Below are 22,754 nucleotides of genomic sequence, written 5' to 3' on the forward strand. Positions count from 1 at the left end.
TGGGTTCAAGTGATTCACTATTGGCGTGGGGGACTTTACCAGCATGAAGGGATGATCAGCAGGAGGAGATCAAGGGAAGCTCATGCAGGCGAGGGTTCATCTCCACAAGGATTGGATTGTATCTTCAAAAGTCTACTATTGGAGTGCATGAGATAGATTACTTGGAAAAGCGGATTCATGAGACGTTGTTCAGGACTTTATATTACCGTAATGTTCTACTTGTTGACAGGATGCAGAAGACTTCTAGTGCTTGTACCTGGCTAGACATTGAGTGGAGCAAAGGGTGCTCCATGTTGATCAGGATGGCTCGAGATCCTGGTATCGAGAGATTCCTTTATGACCGGTTAGTACATGAGGCAGGGATGGCTCAATGGCACATTTGGAATTATGGTATTGTTTGCAGCGACCATTTGGGTCAGCAGATAGAGAGGGCAATTGTCAGGCATTGCTTGAGGACAAGCAATTTTTGATGGGGAGGACTGTCATGTCCCCAATAAATAATTTTGCTAAGTAGACCTCCCTTTTTGCAATTTTGGCATTAAGAAAATATTTTGGCATGTAAAACTTAGGAAAAGTGGGTTGAGGGAGTCCCCACTTAATTTTTGGAGAAAAGGAGGCCACAAACATTAGAGAAAAGGAAAAATTAATTTGGTAGTGGGATGTGGGGCCACCCAAAGAGGGGAATTCGAACCCCTTTGGAAAATCGAGCTAGGGAGAAGGAGGGAGAGAAAGGAGGTCGAAATGGTGGAGCCCACAAGGAGAGAAGGGAGCAACAACTATAAAAGGAGGGCCTCATTTTGGGATCTTTTGATAATTTGACATTTGAACTTGAGTTATCTTGACTTGTTCAGCCAAGACAACCAGCACTACTTAACACCAGGGATTTCCGGGTGGAAATTCCACCTCTACCTTCGGTGAACTTCGAGTGTCACCCTAGGAGAGAATTTGGGAGTTAGTTTCGGGCATTTGAGGAGCCATTTCACAAGATTTCCTTCAGCTGGTGTGTGTTTCTCCAAGGGCATAGAAGGAAACTCGTGGGAGTGAGAAAGACCAGCAAATAGTAGAATTTGGGCTGGAGAATTTGCAGAGATTTATCCATAGGGAGGACGAGCTTCTCCTTGGTGATTTGCAGGGTTGAATTCGAGGGAATTCTTGGGGCCGAATTTATACATTTCCAGCAGTGCGCAGGAACTCCCAGTCAGAGATTTCGCAGGGTTTGGAGGAGTAGAGTTGTGGAGAGATAAGGGTCGAAGTTAGGGAGTATTTCTCAGAGGAGATTCACAGGAGTTTGGGAGGTTTTCCAAGAGGACTTGGCTCACATTCAGCAGTATATTTTCCAGCAGTGTGTTTGGCTTGACAGAGAGGGAAATTCGCATTTCTTGGGGTCACCAGGTGAAGTTGGAATCAACCCAAAGGATTTTTGGGTTTTTGTGGGTTTATTGAGAGGAGGCTCCAGCTAATTTTATAGAATTTTCCGGGCAATATTTGAGCCAAAATCATACATTTTTATAGCAGGGCGTATTGTTGGTTAGCTGGGCAATTCGCATCACATTGTGGGTTCGATTTTGGCTTGGAGTTGAGCCAAACCTTTTCTGGGTATTTCTGGGTTTTAGGAGAGGAGTTTGTGGCTGCAATTTCAGATCAATCCAGGCATTATTGAGGGCAGAACTTCAGTTTTCTTCCAGCAGCAATTAGCAGAAATTTTCAGGCAATGCACATATTTTGTGGGGAGCCATTTCCAGCATCTGGGTCATCAAATTTTCACATGGGTTTTGCAGAGCTTGCATAGCAAGCCCAGGTTCTATCATTTCAACTCATTTTATGTACATGTTCCCAGTTTATTAATAAAATGGCTTAGAATATTTGGTTGTTATCTCTTGTGTTTTAATTTGTGGTTGCCTTCTTCACTTTTTTGTTGCTCCTTGTAAATTGCTTTGGTATTTGCTGATTATTTCCAATTAGGAACATCACAAGTACACAAAAGCATCTCAATGGATTCAATGAACCAGAAGCCATGAGAGCCTTGGAAATCCTTATAGATAGCAGCCTTGGGACAGTCATTTGAATAAGAGAAGCACTGCAAGGTTACGCTACCAAAATCAATTTGAGATTCACCACAATTCTCAAAACTTGATTGCATTTTCTTTGCAAATTGTGAGCATCCACCATTAGAGCTGCTTACTACTTAAGAAGAGAGCTTTCAAAAGGAGGAAGGAAAATCGTTCATTAAAGGATAGTAGAGGGCTCTCCTAGCCCAACATTCTCATTTATGTCTCTTTGCAGACCATTGTCTCCATCCATTCTTAATAAAAGACTCATTGCTTCCTACTTACATTTTGTTTCTTGTTCTTGGATATTGCTCATTTACTTGTTCATTAATGATTGAATGTCGCATTGTTCATCTCTATTTTGTTTCTCTTTGATTCTAACCATTTCTATGGACTTGCGTAAGTAGCAACAGCCTATTCAGCAAGTGGAATTTGGTACAACCATTCAACAAACTCCATACCACAGCCTTATTTCATGGCTACCTATCTTATTGCTTGGAGGGTTGGGAACGATGTCGGAACCTCGATGGTGAAGATTCCATTGAAGACTATGCAATCCATCTTGTTCCTGAAGAAGCAATTTTTTATCTCAATGTACACTTGCATGAGAGGGACATTCCAGAAGCCACCATGGTTTCCAAAGAGGATAAGGGTTTGGTAAATTATGGTGAATTTCCTTTTCAAATTTCTAAACATGATAATGAAACAAGGTTGCACGAAACGGGGAAACAGGTACGAGTTTCCGAAACGGGAAGCGATACGAAACGCAACCTCCCCAAATTTTGGAAACGGGGAAACGCGAATATATATATATATATATATATATATATATATATATATATATATATATATTAGGACATTTAAGAAATATGTGCAATCATAAAGCATATATGATACATTCTAATTTATTACATTATGATAAAATTGTCAATTGTCAATGCATAAACTATAAGTATCTAAATTTACATCACATTTACTCATGAATAATCACATAATGAAAATAGAAATATCCAAAATCAGCGATGAGAAGTTTCTAATTTTTTGTCTCGTGCTTGATTGGGAGTCTCCTCCTACATAGTCGAATGACCTTAGTGCTCTTGATTAAATACAAGTTTCATACCCTAGTACCCTACATTCTCTTGATTATTGGGAGTCTCCCTGCATAGAGGGCTTGGTTCTCTCGATTAAATATAAGTTCCATACCCTAGTACATGATAAAATCCAATGGAAACATTGCAATCCCCCTAATCCTGAAATCCTGAAAAACAGATAAGTCTGCTGGATTTTGAGTGAGATCTAAAATTCTACTTTCTCCATATGAAATCCAATGAGGGCGAAACCACTCTCAAACATCCTGAGTCATTTCATGGTAATGTTAAAAATTTAAGTAAAAGGGTGAAAATGAAAAATAAAGGAAAATATCACTTTTACTTTAAGAATTTAACATTACCATGAACTGCATTTCAACACTAGGGCAAAAGTTCACTTTTATAACTTTACACAGGCATCTGGAAGCAACTAGAAGTCACTAGGCTAATGTAAGAATAGATTAGAAAACAAATAAATTAAAAAAAACACAAGTAAATGCTGAAACGTGGGTCATACGGCCCTGAAACGCGTTTCAGGCCGTACTGGCCACGTTTCAGTTTCGTGAAACGTGGCAGTACGGTTTGAAACGCATTTCAGGGCCGTACCAAACGCGTTTCAGCGTTTCGTACTCGTTTCCGTACGGAAACGCCCTCCTACCCCACGTTTCCTGCAACATAGTAATGAAACATCTGAAGAATTGAAGAGGATAGATCTTGCAGAGAAACCCTTGGAGGATGAAGGGATTATAGGTGCTTCCATTTGCTTGCATGATGAAGAACACGGCCGCCATAACAATGGCGATCTTGATTCTCTTGCATTGATTGGAAAATGTAACAGGGATGTTGATTACTCTATTGTTTTTTGGGATCCCAATTATCATTTACGACACAAACAGTGAGTTTTATGGTTGAAGGCACCGGTATATATCTTCCATTTCAAATCAGCCTTGAGACCAATTTTATGTTGCAACAAGAGGACAATTCAGATTTCATTTCACCTAGTTTTGAAGATCCAAAGGATGTTGAGGTATGTTTTGCATTTGCTTCCTTTTCTAATGACCAACATCCATACATTTTCAGCAAGGGAGCAGATTTCTTGCACAATGATGTAAAAATCCATCATGAGATAATTAGGCATGAAAAAAATCCGGCCAATGGTTTGCACATAAGATTGTGAGGAAAATGGATTGTACAAAGTTGATATTTCCCTACGGAACCGACACAATTTAAGTGTAAGTGTGGTCAATTAAGTACAACTTTGGCATGAAAGGTATGGGAACCTAAATCAGCATTACCTTGGTCTCCCGGTCAGATTTCAAAAAATGTTTAGGATTTCCTAACGTTTGAGCGGGCAAGGTTGTGAAATTTCCACGATTGCAATAAACTGGAATTTAATCTTCAATCTAATGCAGATTATTTGTCTTTTGTAATTAACTTTACGGCAAATAACGATTAAATCACTATTGCAATATTCACAACAAAAACATTGTGGAATATAAAACTGGCACTGAGAAAACATGCACATACACATAAAAATATGACAGTTATTTTTGGACAATTGTCCCTAGAAAAACCCCGAAGGGAAAACCAGTGTAGTAGATGAGGGTTTTATTATTATCTTCAGAAAATAGAGAATTACAACTGCTTTCCTTTCTGGCAAAGCTCCAACAATTTTATCTCACTGGAAAATATTTGGGAAAACCCTTTTCCCTCCAGCAAATTGATCTGGCCTTCTCTGGCTACTTGCACTCCTTCCCGACACTCGCACCTCTGCACAAAAATGCGCACTACATCCTTTCATAAATTTGCACAGCCCTGGGAACCCTTCCCTGCAAGTCGATTTGCCTCTTGGAGCAACTCGTTCTTCCTTCTGACACTTGTTCCAGCAACTGGAAATGAAATGTTGCTCTTGTAACTCGCACTAGAGAAACTAGCTACTCGCACTAGCTAAATCGGCCTCCTATACTGAAAAACTCGGCCTCTTGTCCTGACTCTGGATCACTAGAAAACCTCCTAAAAATTTCTCTAAAAATTCTCATTGCTAAAATCTTGCTACTAACTCACTCCCTAGCTTCAACTACGCCCTTGTTGAATACCTGCAACTGGGTAGTTAAACTTCTTTGTGAATAAACTCGATGCCTTCTCCAAACCCTTCAACCCGCTCTTACAATCTCTCGTTAGAGTCTTAATGGCCACGATCACATCTCAACTGATGGCTAAGATCGACTTGACTTCATCAATAGAAGTCTCTAGAGAAAAATCGAACTTCCCCAATTAATTCACTTTAATTAACCACTTTTCCTAAGTTAGACTTAGAAAATATTTTAATTATGGCTAATTAATTTAATTGAAGTGTCTCAAAGTCTTTTCTCGCGAAACCCTTTTTGGTTTTGGAGATCTCGTGTTCCTTAGCCTTTTATACATCATAGAGACTAGAACACTTGTTTGTTGCTACCATAAACTAACACTCCCTCTTAGCGAGGAAGGTGTTCTCCACTATACCCATCTGCTCTAAAGTAGACAAACTTTGCCCTCCCCAAGGCCTTCGTGAGTATATCAGCTACCTGTTGGTATGTGGGAACATGTTGTAGCCGAACTGATCCATGTTGCACATAATCTCTAATTCTCCTACTACATATTGTAGCTAAACCATCATGTGCTACAATTGTGCTACTATGATCTCACATTGTTGATGCCACTGCGCTGGAGTCTCTCTAGCTAGAACTAAACCTTCCCCCTGCAATTGGCCAATTCACACTGCCTTCCTCCTGCCTCTGCGTTACTGCAATCATTGCACCTTTGTATGCTAATCTCTCACAGATCTATTGAGTCACTGCAACTGGCTCTGCAACTATCTCTTGAGTGTTTGACTACGTCTAGCTGGTTCTGCACTGTCTCTCAAGTATCTGACTATGCCTTGCTAACCTTTCAATCCTCCCACTACATTAACTCTTGGGCTCCCGTAGCAAAGGTAATGATCCAACTAAGGAACGCAACAACTAGATCTGATTTATTGATCAAGCCCTCCTTAGCTAGATCTAGACCTCCTTGTTGCTCCTCCCTCAAATCCTGCCCACTCTGACAACTGAAGTATTATACTCCTCCTCCTCCTGGAGATACTGTTGCTATCAATGTGAATTCATCCTCCAGCTTGGCGAACAAATCCTCAATCTCTGCCGAAGTTGTTGTCTGTTTCCCCTTCTTGTCGTTCTTCCTCTTCAGACACTGGCTGACGTAGTGACCAAGTTCGCCACATCCGAAGCACTTGACCTTCAACAAGTCCTTCTTCTTCTCTTCTTTAGAGTCTTGTCACTAGCTGGGACCCTTCTTCGCTTCTCCCTTCCCTTAAGAGCAACGTTTTCCTCTTCCTTCTCTATCTTCAGCCCCTTGCCACTATTGTTGGTAGTATCATCAACGAGACTAAGCCTCAGCTCCTCCTGAGTGAAGTCACTCCATAGGCATTCCCAATATGGTAGCTTATCCCATCTAGTAATCACCTGAATGAAAGTTCGCCATTCCTTGGTAAACCCATTTAGAGTTGTACGCACCAATTTTTCCTCTGTTGGTTTCTCTCCGACTGCAGCAAGTTCATCTCTGACAACCTAAATCTTGGTGAGATAGGATGTTATGTTCTCGCCTTTCTACATCTTGACCATCCTCAGCTTCTCCTTGAGTATCATGTTTTGACTCTTAGAAGGATCCCGGTACAATTGGATGATGGTGTCCCACATCTCCTTTGTTGTTCCCTTTTGTGTGATGTGTGTACTCTGTCTAGGACCATCCTCTTAGCCTTGGCCATGTCTTTCATGTAATCAAGTAACAAGATAGGATCTATTGATATAGCAACAATTGACATCACAAACTCCTTCAGACCATGCTCATCCAATAGGAATAGCATCCTGGCCTTCCAGATGCCAAAGTTGGAGGCTCCATCCAACCTGTCCTGATCTCTTAGTCCTGTTGCGGCCATCTCTAAGAAAATTTGCAAACCTCAATAAATTGGAGAAATTTACATCACTCCCCCAACTAGAAAATCACTTTGGAAGAACTAAGTTTCCTCTGCAAAACTGACTTAGCCTCTAATCAAATTTACACCCTTTGCCTCTGGAACTCGCACTGGATCCTAGAGCTCGCATTGGATCCTGCAACTCGACCTGGTAACTAAGAGATGTTTCCGGAAATTCTTTCAAATGAATATGATGCCTCTCTTTGTCCTCCGAAGCTACTCGCACTTCCTCCGATAACTGGAAATGAAAATATTGCTTTAGATTTTGATAAACTGGCTATTTATTTTACTTGCTTCGGCCTTCTCTTTGCAGATAAATTGGCCTTTCTCTGACTCTAAGAATACTGGAGAAATCAAGCCCTCGTGTGCTTTCTCTTCCTTGCCCTGCATTGATTTGTTACTGCAAAACCCTTAAGCTCCAAATCTCTACACTAGATCTACTATGCAAATTTATGATCTGCTCATCGGAAACCCTTTCCGACAACCACACTACATGCTGCTACTGCTCTGAGATAATTCGCATTTTTCTTTCGGACTAGACTGGAAATCAAACTACTTCTCTCTGCAATTCGCACTGCCTGGCTAGCCTGCGTGTTAGTTTTTGTTAGCAACAGACAGGTGTTCTAGTCTCTATGATGTCTAAGAGGCCAAGGAACACAAGATCTCCAAAACCCATAAAAGGTTTCGCGAGAAATGACTTGGAGACGCCTTAATTAAATTAATTAGCCATAATATAATTTTTTCCTAAGTCTAACTTAGGAAAAGTGGTTAATTAAAGTTAATTAATTAAGGAAGTTCAATTTTGCTCTAGAGGCTTCTATTGTTGAAGTCAAATCAATCTTAGCCATTGGTTGGGAGTTAATCATGGTCATTGAGACTCCAAAAAGAGATTACAAGAGCAGGTCAAAGGGCTTGGAGAAGGCATCGGTTGTAATGTGAGTAGTTCGACTACCCAGTTGTAGGTATTCAACAAGGGCGTAGTTGAAGCTAGGGAAAGCATTAGAGAGAGGGATCAGCAGAGATTCCGGAGGAAGATTTCCTCAATATTCCAGCGTCCGGGAGACAGGAAAGAGGAAGGTTGAATTATCTACAGAGTAGGTTGTACACAGCAGTGTGAATGCCAGAAACCCCAGTGCGAGTTGTCGGAAGAGACGTGTTTCAATTGCCAGTTGTCGGATCAGGGTTCCAGAGGCAGAGTGAGTTGGTTTCAAAGGTAGAGGGAGTCCAGACATCTCACCTGGAGGAAAATTCAAGGTTGTACGAATTTATCTGTGCAAGCAGTGCGCATTTGTAGACTGCAGATCGAGCAGCAAAAGGAAGTGCGAGTTTGCCAGAGAGGGCCAAATCAATTGCAAAGGGAGACAAGGGTGTCTCCAGCTTATTTTGTTAGTAGATTGCCAGAGGTTTGCCAGTTGGGCAACTAGTTGTAATATTTCTCTCAAATTGCTGAATAGTAATAAAACCCTCATTTGCTACACTGGTTTTCCCTTCAAGGTTTTTCCAAGAACATTTGTCAATAAATAACAGTGTTATTTTGTGTGTGTATCTATTTCTCAGTTCCATATTTTTTAATCTTAACATTTTATTTGTGAAGAACACAATTGTGAATTATTTGCTATTTGTCGTAATATTAATTACACAATACAAATAAGTTGCTAATAGTTAGAAGAAGAATATCCAGTTGATTGCATTCAAGGAATTTTCACATCACAGATCTAGTTCTTGTGCTTCAGATCTCCCTCTAAGTTGCACAATCCTCGCTTCTAGAGCCTTTGATCCGATCTTCACTGCTTTGATACCATGTGAAATTTCCACGATTGCAAATGTAATCTTCTATATACTGCAGATTATTTGTCTTTTGTAATTAACTTTATGGCAAATAACGATTAAATCACTATTGTAATCTTCACAATAAAAACACTATGGAATATAAAACTGGAACTGAGAAAATATGCACATACACATAAAAATATGACACTATTATTTTGGACAATTGTCCCTAGAAAAAACCCGAAGGGAAAACTAGTGCAGAAGATGAGGGTTTTATTATTATCTTCAGCAAATAAAGAATTACAACTACTTGCCTTTCTGGTAGAGCTCCGGCAATTTTATCTCACTAGAAAATATCTGAGAAAACCCTTTTCCCTCCAGCAAATCGATCTGGACTTCTCTGGGCTACTCGCACCTCTACCCAAAAATGCGCACTACAACCTCTGATAAATTCGCACAACCCTGGGAACCCTTCCCTGCAAGTCGATTTTCCTCCCTCTGCCTCCTGAAGCAATTCGCTCTTCCTTCTGGCACCTTTTTCATCAACAAGAAACAAAATTTTGCTCCTATAACTTGCACTAGCTGAATCAGCCTCCTATCCTAACTCTGGATCACTGGAAAAACTCCTAAGAATTTCTCCGGAAATTCTCACTACTGAAACCCTGCTACTGACTCACTCCCTAGCTTCAACTGCATCCTTGTTGAATACCTACAACTGGGTAGTCGAACTGCTCCGTGAATAAACTCAATGCCTTCTCCAAACCATTCAACCTGCTCTTATAATTTCTCGCTAGAGTACCAACAGCCACAATCACATCTCAACTGATGGCTCAGATCAACTTGAATTCATCAAATAGAAGTCTCTAGAGAAAAATCGAACTTCCCCAATTAATTCACTTTAATTAACCACTTTTCCTAAGTTAGAATTACGAAATATTTAAATTATGGCTAATTAAATATAATTGAGGTGTCCCCAAGTCTTTTCTCACGAAACCTTTTCTAGGTTTTGGAGATCTCGTATTCCCTAGCCACTTAGACATCATAGAGACTAGAACACATATCTGCTGCTACCATAATCTAACAAAGGCAATTGTGAGGCCTACCTAGTTGGGAAGCAGCATAGAAACAGCTATTAGAAGAATGAAGAGCTCAGCAACCACTTTAGTTTGTGCATTTGCATTTATGGTCCTATGAAAACATTTTCCTTGTGAGATACTAGGTATGTCCTGACCTCCATTGTTGTTTACTCATAAAAAGTTGGGTACAACTCCTAAAGAACAAGTTTGATGCTTTTGAGGGGTTTGTTTCAATCAAGGCACTAGTGGAAAGACAAAGTAGAAGAAAATTGAAGATTCTAAAGACAGGTCGATGGGGAGTTAAACTCCAATAAATTTGCAGAAGAGCATGGAATTAAAAGACAACTCATTGTAACCTATAACTCTCAACAAAACAAAGTTGTTGAGAAAAAGAACAAGGTCACAGTCAACATGGCAAGAAGTATTCTAAAGGGGAATTAATAAGGAGAGGGCATTAGCAAAAATGCAGAAATTTAGAGCTCCAGTTGCAATGTACCATTATGTTCCCCTTGTAATATAAGATTTGTCTTACCTGCCAAAAGAAATGATAAAAGAAAGAATAAGTCTAATGGGGGCAAAATAAGAAATTTAGCCAATTCTTTTAGTCTAGGTTCCCATATGTCTACTCCAACTGCCTTCTGCCTTTTATCCTGTTCACATAAACAATCCAATACCAATGCTAAGTCTTCCTTCTTGATGTTGGTCGTTGCTCCAATTTTTAATTCTCATATAATCCATTCTTCCGCTTTAGACAGTTTTCTTTTGATGCAACTTCACGCATGTTCAGCAATGTTCCACCAAGTTTCTGGGAATGAGGGGCGCGGGAACGGGGAGACACAGGTGGGACGTGGGCGAGCACCCCCAAATTTTACGGAAATTCAGGGGGGGCAAAGGGACGTTGGGATATATATATATATATAATAAACATGATCCAACTACAAATTCAATAATGAAATACATTGATTCATACATCATAAATGATTCAATGAAATAGAAATAGTAAAATATTGTATACATTGATTTAAATTCATCATCATTATTCTAGAATTTCATTAGTGCTAAGCAAAATAGTAGATATTAAAATCTGGACACTGGAATAGTAAATTGAAATTACTCAAACTCAAAAATAGTGACAAATTTAAAGACTTGATCTAAGGTCATCAATGTCTAGAGTCAAGACTCAAAAGTTAAAACTAAAAATGAACAATGGGCAATGAACCAATGTTATCAGAACTGGACCAATGATCAAATTGATCGACCCTAAAACTAGGAGCTAGATAAAAAAATAAAAATAAAAATACTAAAAAAACAGATTAACCAAAAAATACATAAATATTCAAATTTTGAAAAAGAAATAAAATATTCATGTGCATCCATATGAATCCAAACCATTATACACAAATATGTAAAGTTTCTCATATATATAGCAAGGGTGCATATAACCAAAATAGCACCGAGTGCAATCCATATTTGAACCAAAAATACATCAACAAAGAGGCTCTAGATGGCCTCTATAGTCCAAAAAAATTCATGCTACAACAAATACCTACATATCATTGCATATATTTGGATCCTCATCATCAATATCACCCTCTAAGCATTAAAATAAGATAGAAAAAGCTTAACATGTCAAGTCAAGATTTTGTTTGAGTGATAGGTACAATTTTACTAGGGTCATGATAGAGGAGTTCAATAATCAATGCCACCAACATCGAGGTACATAGAGGGCTTGGTGCCCTTGATTAAATCCTAGTTCCATAGCCTCATACATGATAGAATCCAATGGAAACGTTGCAATCCACCAAATCCTGAAATCCTAAAAATTGTGAAGTCTACTAGATTTTGAGTGGGATCCAAAATTCTACTTTCTCCATATGAAATCCAATGAGGTAAGAACCAATGTTGCACGAAGCAGGGACGTTTTTTGGAAGCGGGGACGCGGAAGCGTCATTTTCCAAAAATCTAGGAAGCGAAGCATCTCAGAAGCGTCTACTATATATATATTATATTTTTTTGCATTTATATTAAAAAACATCCAAAATACCAAATTAGTTGTAGAAGACATGAAAACATGCATATTTTTACATAAATCAAGATAGATATGGCATCCATTGTACATCAATGATTAATTATTCCAGCATCAACCATCTACAATCTAGATTCCTCTTCTCTTGTCTAGCCTTTGCCTCTACTTCAATTCTATAGGGATTTTAGTCAACATTGCCTAATTTTGATCAAACAGCTTAATCCAAGCCTTATAATATGGTAGAGAAAGCTTAACATGCCTGATCAATGATTTTGACTTGAGTGAAGGGTACATAATTGCTAAGGCCATGACAAAGGAGTTCAACAATCAATAACACCAACACTGGGGTACATATAGGGCTTGGTGCTCTTGATTAAATGCCAATCACATGCCCTCATACATGATATAATCCAATGAAACACCACAATCCTATTGATCTTGAAAACTATTAAGTCTACTGAATTTTGAATGAGATATGAAAATCTATTTTCTCCATATGAAGTCTGATGAGGTTGAAACCACTCTCAAACATCCTGAGTCATTTCATGGTAATGTTAAAAATTTAAGTAAAAGGATGGAAATGAAAGATAAAGGAGAATGTCACTTTTACTTTAAGAAATTAACATTACCATTAGGGAGCATCTAGGAAGCGTCTAAGGAGCATCAAGGGGCACCTAGGAGTATTCGGAAAGTGTAGTTCCTCACATAACAGTTCGAAATTCCAAAACAAAAAAACAAAAAAAGCCCCACGGAACCGTGTGAACCGTCCACCTTCTCTCGGATCCGCAGTGTATGCACGCCCAAACCTCCACAAATTCGCACCCGATCCTTTCCAGATCCGCGGATCAAGCCCCCACAGATCCAATTTTCCAGGAATCACCAAAAAAGGCAAAACCGCGGATCTCATTTTCCGATCCGCAGTTCTGCCGAAGGATCGGTGGCAAATCCAAACGGGACGCGGATCTGCCTCTGGATCCTTGGGGGTGGGACGGTTCCTGCAAGACTGGTAAGAACCACTCTCAAACATCCTGAGTCAATTAATGGTAATGCTAAAATTTTAAGTAAAAGGATGAAAATAAAATATAAAGGCGAATGTCATTTTTACCATTTATTACATAGCATTAGTAAAGCCTTATGGTTGAATATTAGGCTTCCTACTTATAAATTATTGTTTTCAAGCAAAATTCAGGGGGTACACTCAACCCTGTTTGAGGAGAAAGCCCACAAGCACCCCTTTTGGGGAAATGCGTTCCCCGCATTGGGAAAATGTTCCCCCCTGCGTCTCCCCGAGTTTCCCCAATAGGGGGACGTGGGGAAACAATTCCCTAGGCGTCCCCTGTCCCAAGTGTGTAGGAAACATGGGGTGCATGCACCCCACTCTAGGGGACGCTTCCCCGTGGAACACTGTTGTTCAGTCCCATCAGAGACAATATGTTAGATACAGTGAGGCTTTTGTTTTTCTCTTAGAATTACTTTGAGTTCTAACTGCTTCTATGTCTGCATCAATCAGAAGCAACTTAAAGCGCCGAATTCAAGCCCTCTTGTTTGCACATGTACCAAAAACTACAAATGTCACAAGATCATAAATTGAAAGAGCAAACTGCAACTTCAAAAAAAATTTAAAAGACAGCAAAAAGTAGAATCGCATCCTGTACTTGCCTTCCAAAAGCACACAGAGTGTGCTCAATGACAAGGGGCTACTAATTTCTCCATGTCCCGTTGAGTTTATGTTTTCTAGATTATAGACATTTATTCCAGTCATATGGAATGACAATCTTTTGTATAACTCATTTCAATTTCCATTAACTCTCTTGACCCTTCAGTGATATAGGTTTGGGCCTCAAACTTTCCAGCCAGGTGGCAAAGAAGGTAAGCCCCTTTATGGTAGATAATAAAGAGGACATTCTGCCCACTAAATTCCAGTGTCAGCAAGACAACCCAGAACGTATTGTTATGAGCATCAGGCAGCCAGGAGTAAACATCCAAGTAAAACCTGTTCTAATCCTTCTAAATGATCATGACACTATGACATTTATTATCACTCTCAAAATGACAATAACTCCATTGCAGGTTAAGTTCGACACTCATCGTCTCAGGGGAGAAGCTCAATTGCTGATCAAAATAATGTGAAATCTGTGAAAACTGAAAGATCCAAGGTTCAAACACCCCCCCCCCCCCCCCCCCCGGTTGTGACCTGGATTACGGAGAAGAGGACAGGCCGTAGACCCCCAGAGGTTTACTAGTAGTTTTGTTTTAGGCAGGCTGCTCAATTGGTGATCAAAATAATGTGAAATTTGTAAAAACTGAAAGATCCAAGGTCCAAACCCACCCCCCCCGGGTTGTGACCTGGATTACGGAGACCCAGAGGAATATAGTAGTTTTGTTTTAGGCGGGCTGCTGGGTTCCTCTAGGATACCAAAAAAAAAGAGTTTGACACTCATCCATTGCATGCAATAAACCAGCATCGTTTCCAAAAAGATACTGCATAATATCTCCAGCCTACTGTGCCATAATACCAAAACTGACAATCAATTCCAATATACCAGTATGTTCAATCACTTTTCTGTAGCCTATGCTGGGGCCACTTCTATCTGACTGGAGAATAGTTGTAAGTCTTTTGACTGAATAACTAGATTTGTTTCTGCTTTTCAGTGTTTTCTGCTGTTACACTAATGTTTGACTATAAGCAACTATTGAATAGTTTCTTTCTGTCACCTGATAGATACGTTTGCTACTGGCATAAATTCACCTTGACATATGATGCAACTACCACTGATTTAATTGTGAAAGCGATCAAAGTTCAGAACTTTGTAATAATATTTATCCCAATTTTGAGCTGGCAAAACTCAGGGCTCGAACTTAACTACATGCTCATTAGGCACCCATATTCGGAGGTTTGCATTGGTGAACTCTCTTGAAGCTGCCATAAAAACTAAATAACTTCATTCTCCATACTACCATTCTCAGACATGCATTCCAAGTAAAAGCTAAAACGAAATGTTCAAAATTTTCAAGTCACGGAATGAGTTATAGAATCACAGAGTAAGATAATCTCATAGGACCCAGTGGAATATGGAAAACAAACGGACTAGGGAGACCCATTGCAGGGCTTTTATACTAAAGAAGAAACATTGTCAAGTAATAGATAAAGTCTTCCAATACAGTATCGTTGCAAATAATGTATAGGCCTAATTGGCCTGAGTGTACAGTTAAGTAGGTAGCTGTAAACATGATCTACTGTCGTTGATTTACGAAAACCCAATACTTGATTTAATTCCTCACCAACTCAAAACGAAAAGAAATATAAATATGTTAATTAACAATAGTAAATGCTAAAAGAGGACAAAAAGCTGTTACCAATATTAACAGGATCTCCACTGGCATGTGACGGAGGGGCTAGAAAGGGGCAGGCAGAGAAAGCGAAAAGCGCGAGCATAGCCCTTCTGTTGGTGCAAGCATTCTGCTGATTTTTCTGCACAGAATCTAAGACTCCTGTCTCCGCATCCAAGCGACATGCCAGAACCCTCCTCCTATGTTTGTGTTTTCGGGTAGCAGAAAGCGTGGGAATTGAATTTGGGATTGGGATGTGAAAGACGGTCCCTTGCTCATGCCTGGCGAGTGAGATGCTGTGGAGTAGAGAAAACCCCACCAGAGAACCCATTTTTCAGTTTTGATTCAGTACTCCCAAACAATTCAATTGTGGACCTTTTAGTTATCTATATGCCTTATGCACTCAAGCTAAAGCAACACATATTGAAATCAATGCGCAGTAGAATTCAGCTTCGGCAAGTCATCATACAGTGCCTGATGCCCAGATATATCTGCAACAAATATCCAATGTAGTCCTATCGCTATATTTTTCTTTCACGTCAACGAAGGTCAGATAATTTCTTGTTGTCTGCAAACTGAGCATTAATATGAGGTTGTCCTGTAGAAGTCAACACAGAAATTATTCCCAATGAATGAATAAAGGAAGAATAATTTATTATTTTGGTGTTAGCTTTTATTTGCTTTGCTCCTTCTGTGCCGCTCGGTCTCGAATTGCAGTAACATATCCTGGTCATTCACTAGTTCTTGAACTCTCTCTGCAGGTAGTTGTGGATTGGTTCTGCTTACAGTGTGGGAGGAAACACATCGACATGATTAGTTTATCATTGTCTGGCCAATAGAAATGGGCCAACTGCGCAATATGTTGTTGTAAATGCCATTGGGTGGGCTATGGAAGTACCGACAAAGGGCTAGAATTTCTGCTTTGCTGTGGAGGCCACATATTGTCTGCTTCTTATCACACGGCAATCCAATGCAGTAGGTTGCCCTAATTCAAAGGCAGGAATTTCATCTCCAGTCAAATTTGCCAGTTATAAAAGTCATGATAAGCATTTTACACACTTGTCATTTTACAAAATACTGTGGTATTTAGGGCATTTAAACCAGTAAAAGTAAAAGGAAGACTCTGCTTTACCGTGGAAAAAAAGGAAGGCTACGTTTTCCATAAATTTGCCAATCAATTCAATTTTTTCAAAAAATTGTCGGACGCTTAAATTGAAGATATTTGACCAGAGATAGACGGAAATGGAAATTGTTTTCTGTTTTGTTTTTTTTTCCCTCCGATGATGAGAATAATCATAATTTCATAATTTTTAAATTGAAATTTCATATTTATATAGTAAATGAAACTATAATAAACATTTTACAAAATACCATGTATTTAAACTATAAAAATAAATATTATATATTTTTAAAGTATGTCAATTATTTTTTGAAATTGAAAATTTATTTAGAAAATATAGTGTAGAGATGATAATGATAATATTTTAATTTTAAAGGTTAAGTATAACTATATATTAAATTTAATTTTTAGATAAGATACATTTGCTTAAGTTAATTGGGTTATTTTGAGTGAGTGATTAAGTTGAATGGTTGTCATTTTCTCCATCTAGTTTCAAATCTCACTAATAACATGATGAGACATGATGTCTTATAAATATTGGTGCGATGTCTTCATGTCTATGAATATTATTGGGAACCTTGTGAACTCTTAAGTGAGTATATCTATGGGTTGACCTGGTACCAACAACCTTATAATAGCCCTTTGGCTAAGAGGGAAGTTGATTTTTTTCCTTTAAAAAAGAAGAAGAAGAAATTGAGTATATCTATGGGTTGACCTGGTACCAACAACCTTATAATAGCCCTTTGGCTAAGATGGAAGTTGATTTTTTTCCTTTAAAAAAGAAGAAGAAGAAAGATACACTTACATAAATGCAAATATGTTAACTAAAATAAAAATGTGTAAATTATTGATTTTCTAGTACTAATTAGATAAGCACAATTTTCTGTAACTATAATTACTTCCAATATATATGATATTACTTTAACACGCTCCAAAACATCATTAAGTAATTACAGTCAGAAAATTCAACTGGTTAATTGTCTAAGAAATTCGGCTTCCTTAGGAACTTCAGCCTCTACCTTAGATTACTTCCCATGTGAGAGAGAGAGAAAAAAAAATGTGAGTGATGAGTGTGTATAAAATTGAGAAGTTTGATTGTCTTTTTATAGTGATTTTAGGGTCCCTAAGAGGAACATCTTTTTCAAATTAAATTAAAATTTCTTTCTTGTAATTTAAAATTTATTTTTTCTTTCTTTTAACTTGTGTAGTTGCGGAATACCTCCCGCAACTACCCAAAAATCAACATTCCCCCTTAGCTTGGGAGGTATTCACCTTGACTTCCTCAAGATGTCCACTTAGCTGAAAAGTTTCTCCATCCCAAGAAAAGATTGAATTAGCATGCTATGTTAATGTATCCATCCACTTCATGGTCCATTCCAAAATCACGTGGAAAGCATCTTGCATCAACATCATGCAAAGGATCTAGTCACCCACTAGCCAAATACCCTTTGGCGATTTGGTCATGTACCCCCTGACCAGGGTAAAAACAAAACTAGTCCTGGGTCCCGACTAACTAAGTCATCACTTGGAATCAAATCAATTTTCCTTGTCCAATGGTGAAACCATGGGCCCATTACCATTCCCCCATGTCGTCAGATAGCACTTGAGTGGTAAAAATACTTGCTAGATGCTTTGAGGCACTCACTCTACCCACTTGCCAAGTAACCCTTAGCAATACGGTTAGAACTTTTTTACCAAGGGAGCACTATGGGCCTCAATGTTATCTAGACCATTCTCCCTAGCCACATTACATGGCACCTAGTCAATATCCTTGACCTCGGGAGAATGTTTGCCCAAATGCTACAACAACCACACCCCTCTTAACAAGGGAGGCATTCTCAACCACTCCAAGCTTGTCCCTGAAGTATACAAACTTCATCTAGGATAGAAGATTTGTGATGATGTCAACAACTTGTTTATAGAAATGTATTGGAGCCTCATTACTCCCTTGTGTACCAACTCTCAGATACAGTGGTACTTGATCTTAATGTGCTTTGACCTGTCATGGAAAACTAGATTTTCTAAAAGCTTCACACAAATTTGATTGTCACAATGTACCGCAATCATCTCTAACACTTAATCAAACATTCTTATGAGCAGCTTCTAAAGCCACACTACTTCATAACTCGCCCAACTAGTTGCAATATACTCAACCTTTGCAGTGTTGAGTGTGACAGATGTCTGATTCCTACTCATCTAGGATATCATAGCAGAACCAAAATTGAAGCAACATCTTGATGTGCTCCTCCTGTCTTTGACACTTCCTACCTAATCGGAAATTGTGCATCCCTACAATTGTACTTCACCATTTGAGGCATATATCAATTCATAGTTGACTATACCATGCATATATCTCTGCACATTCTTTGTTGCAATCCAATGTACATGCCTAGGTTCCACCATGAACTAGCTAAGAGTGTTCACTATAAAGTAAATATCAGGTTTGGTATTAACGAGATACATCAAGGATCCAATCAATTATCGATACATAGAAGTATCCACCAAATCTGAGTCAGAGCCTCTTGGCTTCTTCAGACTGGTCACCATGGGAGTGGCCATGGACTTGTAGTCCATCATCCCCAAATATTTGAATGATCATAATAATATATTTCCCTTGACCAAGGAAGATGTCACTTAGCTCCTGCCATGCTTCTAATCCCAAGAAGTAATGCATCAAACCTAGATCCTTCATCTCAAACTCAAAGGTCAATTCCCTCTTGCACTGATCAATGAGATTTTTGCTCTTGTCAAGAAAAAGTCATCAACATATAACAACAAGATCATAGGCTCACCTTTAATAACCTTGTAGTAAAGATTGGGATCAACATCACTCTTGGTGAAACCAAGACTCATCGAGTATCCATCAATCTGAGAATACCCAGCCCGAGGTGCCTACTTGATTTCATACAAACCCTTCTTCGGTCTATAGACATGAGACTCCTTCTCATGTACCTCAAAGCCCTGAGGTTGCTCTATGTATGCTTCTTCCTCAATCGCTTCGTTGAGGAAAGCAGTTTTCACATCCATCTTATGCAATTTCCAACCCATAATAGAAGCAATAGAAACAATAGTTCTAATACAAGTGTATATGGTGATTGGAGCAAATGTCTCTTCATAGTCCTCTCCCTCTTTCTGAGAAGAATGATCTTGCCACAAATCTCACTTTGTACTTCTCTATGTTGTCACCTACCTCGTGCTTTATCTTATAAATCCACTTGGAAGTCACCACTAACTTCCCCTTAGGTCTCGGCACAATATCTCACACATCATTGTTCATGATGGACTAGTATTCCTCCATCATGGCATCCTTCCAAACTTGTTGGCCTACTACCTTTGTATAGTTAGATGGCTCAGAATCAATGATGTGACTCATCAGTGTTGCATATCCTAAGTATGACTCAAAATTTTCTTTCTCTAAAAGTGCCATGGGGAGTTGCATGCCCTCTGCATCCTGCAATGTACTTCGAAGCCATGTTTCCCTCTTCTTGGATTCTAGAACAACAACCTAAGTGGGTCCAGTGACTCAATGAGACCTTCTAGGTCTTCTTAATGATCTAAAGGATGTTCCACAAGTACAGAAGGACTTGAACCCACATCCTTGGGAGCCTCATGCTCCTCATCATCATGAGAGACCCTTTAGATGTCCAATAATTTGCATCCTTCCATTCTACTTGATTGTATGCTCCTCTAAACTAAAATGTCTTACGGTCACTTAACACAATTCTGGATGTTTGTATAATTTCTCCCTCTTGAACATAAATCACCCTTGGCGAGTTTATGCTCGATCATGGGAGAATCCTCTAAGATGCCCTTTAAATCTACAAAGTTAATTTCTTATTACCACTAGTGGATCTTTTTATAGACATTTTTGTGCCTTACAGCTCTAAGCATGAAATGTCCATAAACAAAGGGATCCTAAGTCCCTAAAAGTGTTGTTCCGGCCCCTAAAGGAACAAGGTCAACAAATTACAGCTTCTCCCAAAAGTTCTCCACCAGAAATTGCTCAGAATCAGTCAAATCAGGATCATTTCAGCTGCTCCACTAGCTAGCTGCGTTGCATAGCACCCAAGTACACTAGCTAGGTGCGTTGCAACGCACCTAAATGCACTACCAGGGTGCGTTGAGCAGGAAATTACAAATGGCAGTGTCATTCCGCGAGGTGGACAAACAATGGAATCTTCCAGAATCTTCCCCAATGACACTTGCCTCACTGAGTTCGACCAAGGATGAGTAAGAGGCTCTCAGTCTCCAAGTGGAAGCAAGAACTGACAGAGAGAAGCCACTAGTCAAATCATAAGCTGACTCATCCTCTTTGCATACATCTATATATGGATCCATCATCCCAGAGATCCAGGGGCTGGAATTTTGGACATTGCAGAGAATTGCTGTTGGTTTTGAGATAGATATCAGAGTATTGGGTGATTTATGCTTTGTTGGAGGTGAAGAGGGGATTCCTTTGTTGGGAGGTTGATGCTGGATCAGGAATCATCGGTTGTAACTCCTCTTGGATCTTCTTGTTATATCAATAAAATTATTTGATTTTCTCCTACATGCTTGTGTATCATTGATGTTTGTTATATTTGCATGTTTAGCTTATATCTGATCCTAAGCTATTTATGAATATAAATCCATGTCTTTGTGTAGTCTTCTTCTTCTGTGATCTTACAGGAACTTGGTGAAGCTGGGCAAGTAAGGGAGTAGGTAGTTGGAAGCTGTCAAAGAGGAGAGAGATTGGATCAAAAGGACTAGCGCAAGACACAGGTTGGTTCATCCTATTCCTCTTCGTTTATAGTTCATAAAGAAGAATACGAACGTAGTTTTCCTTGTTTGTTTCTAAGGTCACTGTCACACCTTAGTGGGATAGGGTCGTTCTGAGTAGACACTTTTCCCGTTAACAAAATGGCGACTCCGCTGGGGATCGTGTCTAGTTAGTTTGTTTGTGTTTCTCTTGTTGTTTGTTTCATAAACATAGAAGTAGCAATCGAACTGCATTTGCCATTAACAAATGCAAAGTAGACATTTGCTACTTCAATCCATTCATCGGATCTGTTTATGATTTGAACAGCTGATTCACAAATGATCTGATTGCCCTTTGTGATAGCTCTTAGACCTCTTTTAAATCTACCCTCTGATTGTGCATTACTGATTGCTTTTACTCGGCCAAAAACCATAGATTAAACTGCAAACCGTGACCCAGAACCCGGATAGAATTCTCGTTTCTGCCCCAGCGCAGGCTCTGTGAAGAGATTCTGCATTTCAACGCAGTTCCCGAGAGGGCTACCTGCGCTGCAATCCAGTTTCTCTGTGTAACAGGTGCGCTGATCAGCCTAGCCTTGTGCAACTGAGGTTCTTTGCTTCATTTTTTCAGTTTTGTCTCTGATTTTTGCAGCCTGTGATCAGTGTATGTGTCTGTTTAAAAACCCCTTTTCTTTGCCTTAATTCCGCCTCCTTTGTACAAAAAGACTGTAGATGTTCTTTGTGTGTTTGTTACATCATTTACAGTTTTCCATTGAAAAAGTAGAATAGTCATACTATCGTCCTTTGATTTAGATATGTCGTAAGTGTCGATTTTGATCTTAGGAGAAAGTTTATTTGCTGTTGACAGTCGATTATGCTTTTACTTTTGCCTTTGGTTTGAATTTATGACTTTCTAGTGTCGAAACGAGTATTTATTTCAAAACCATAAAGTGTCGTAATCATCTCTACCTTTTGATTTCGAAAAGAAGCTTGTTTGTGTTTCTCACTTGAAAGAAAATTCAAATTTGTACATCAACTTTCTTTTAAGGCATCAATATTAAGAAAGTGAAAAACAAATACATGCACATGTGCATTTGCATATTGACAGTCTGTTTGGCTTGATTTAGGAAAAGTGCATTTACAAGTGTGCTCTTTGCTCTTTGAAAAAAGATTTTGTCTTTCTTTTCCCCTTGTAGCTAGGATTTTCATTGCTGAAAAGAGATAAAAGTTTGTTTATCATCTTTAGATTGCATTTTAGGAATTACATCTACATCTCGTGGTGATCCCAAAAGGCAAACTTCTAAGAAAGATCAACTTAAAATAAATTGAATGAATCTAACAACGCTTTGGAACTTAACGCACAACATTTAGAGGTCTAGGCTAGAGACGTATTCTGGCGTCGTAAAGGCTGGTAACTGTGGTCCTCACTGATGGTTGGGTGATTCCTCCACTTTGAGACGATAAGTGCCAGTACGGACTTGTGCTCCCACGTACCGTCGAGTATATATTGGGAGACCCCTATAGGCTTAAAACCTTTTATCCATAGGAAGCCG

The 22,754-nt window shown here is 39.1% G+C and overlaps 1 protein-coding gene across 1 annotated transcript in view; it reads right to left on the reverse strand.

Moving 5' to 3' along the window:
* LOC149168069 (MAR-binding filament-like protein 1-1) overlaps window positions 1–16,365 on the reverse strand; it is a 223,285-nt gene extending 206,920 nt beyond the window's left edge. Inside the window, exon 1 of the mRNA XM_089433318.1 lies at window positions 15,372–16,365. Within this exon, the coding sequence (XP_089289444.1) occupies window positions 15,372–15,675 (304 nt within the window). The 5' untranslated portion in view covers window positions 15,676–16,365. The remainder of the gene's footprint in view (window positions 1–15,371) is intronic.
* Window positions 16,366–22,754: the final 6,389 nt, after the last annotated feature.

This window comes from Pinus tabuliformis, chromosome 5_1, assembly GCF_031772625.1.
Source record: "Pinus tabuliformis cultivar Carrire ecotype Pingquan chromosome 5_1, CPIR1, whole genome shotgun sequence".
In the NCBI taxonomy this organism is placed as follows: Eukaryota; Viridiplantae; Streptophyta; class Pinopsida; order Pinales; family Pinaceae; genus Pinus; species Pinus tabuliformis.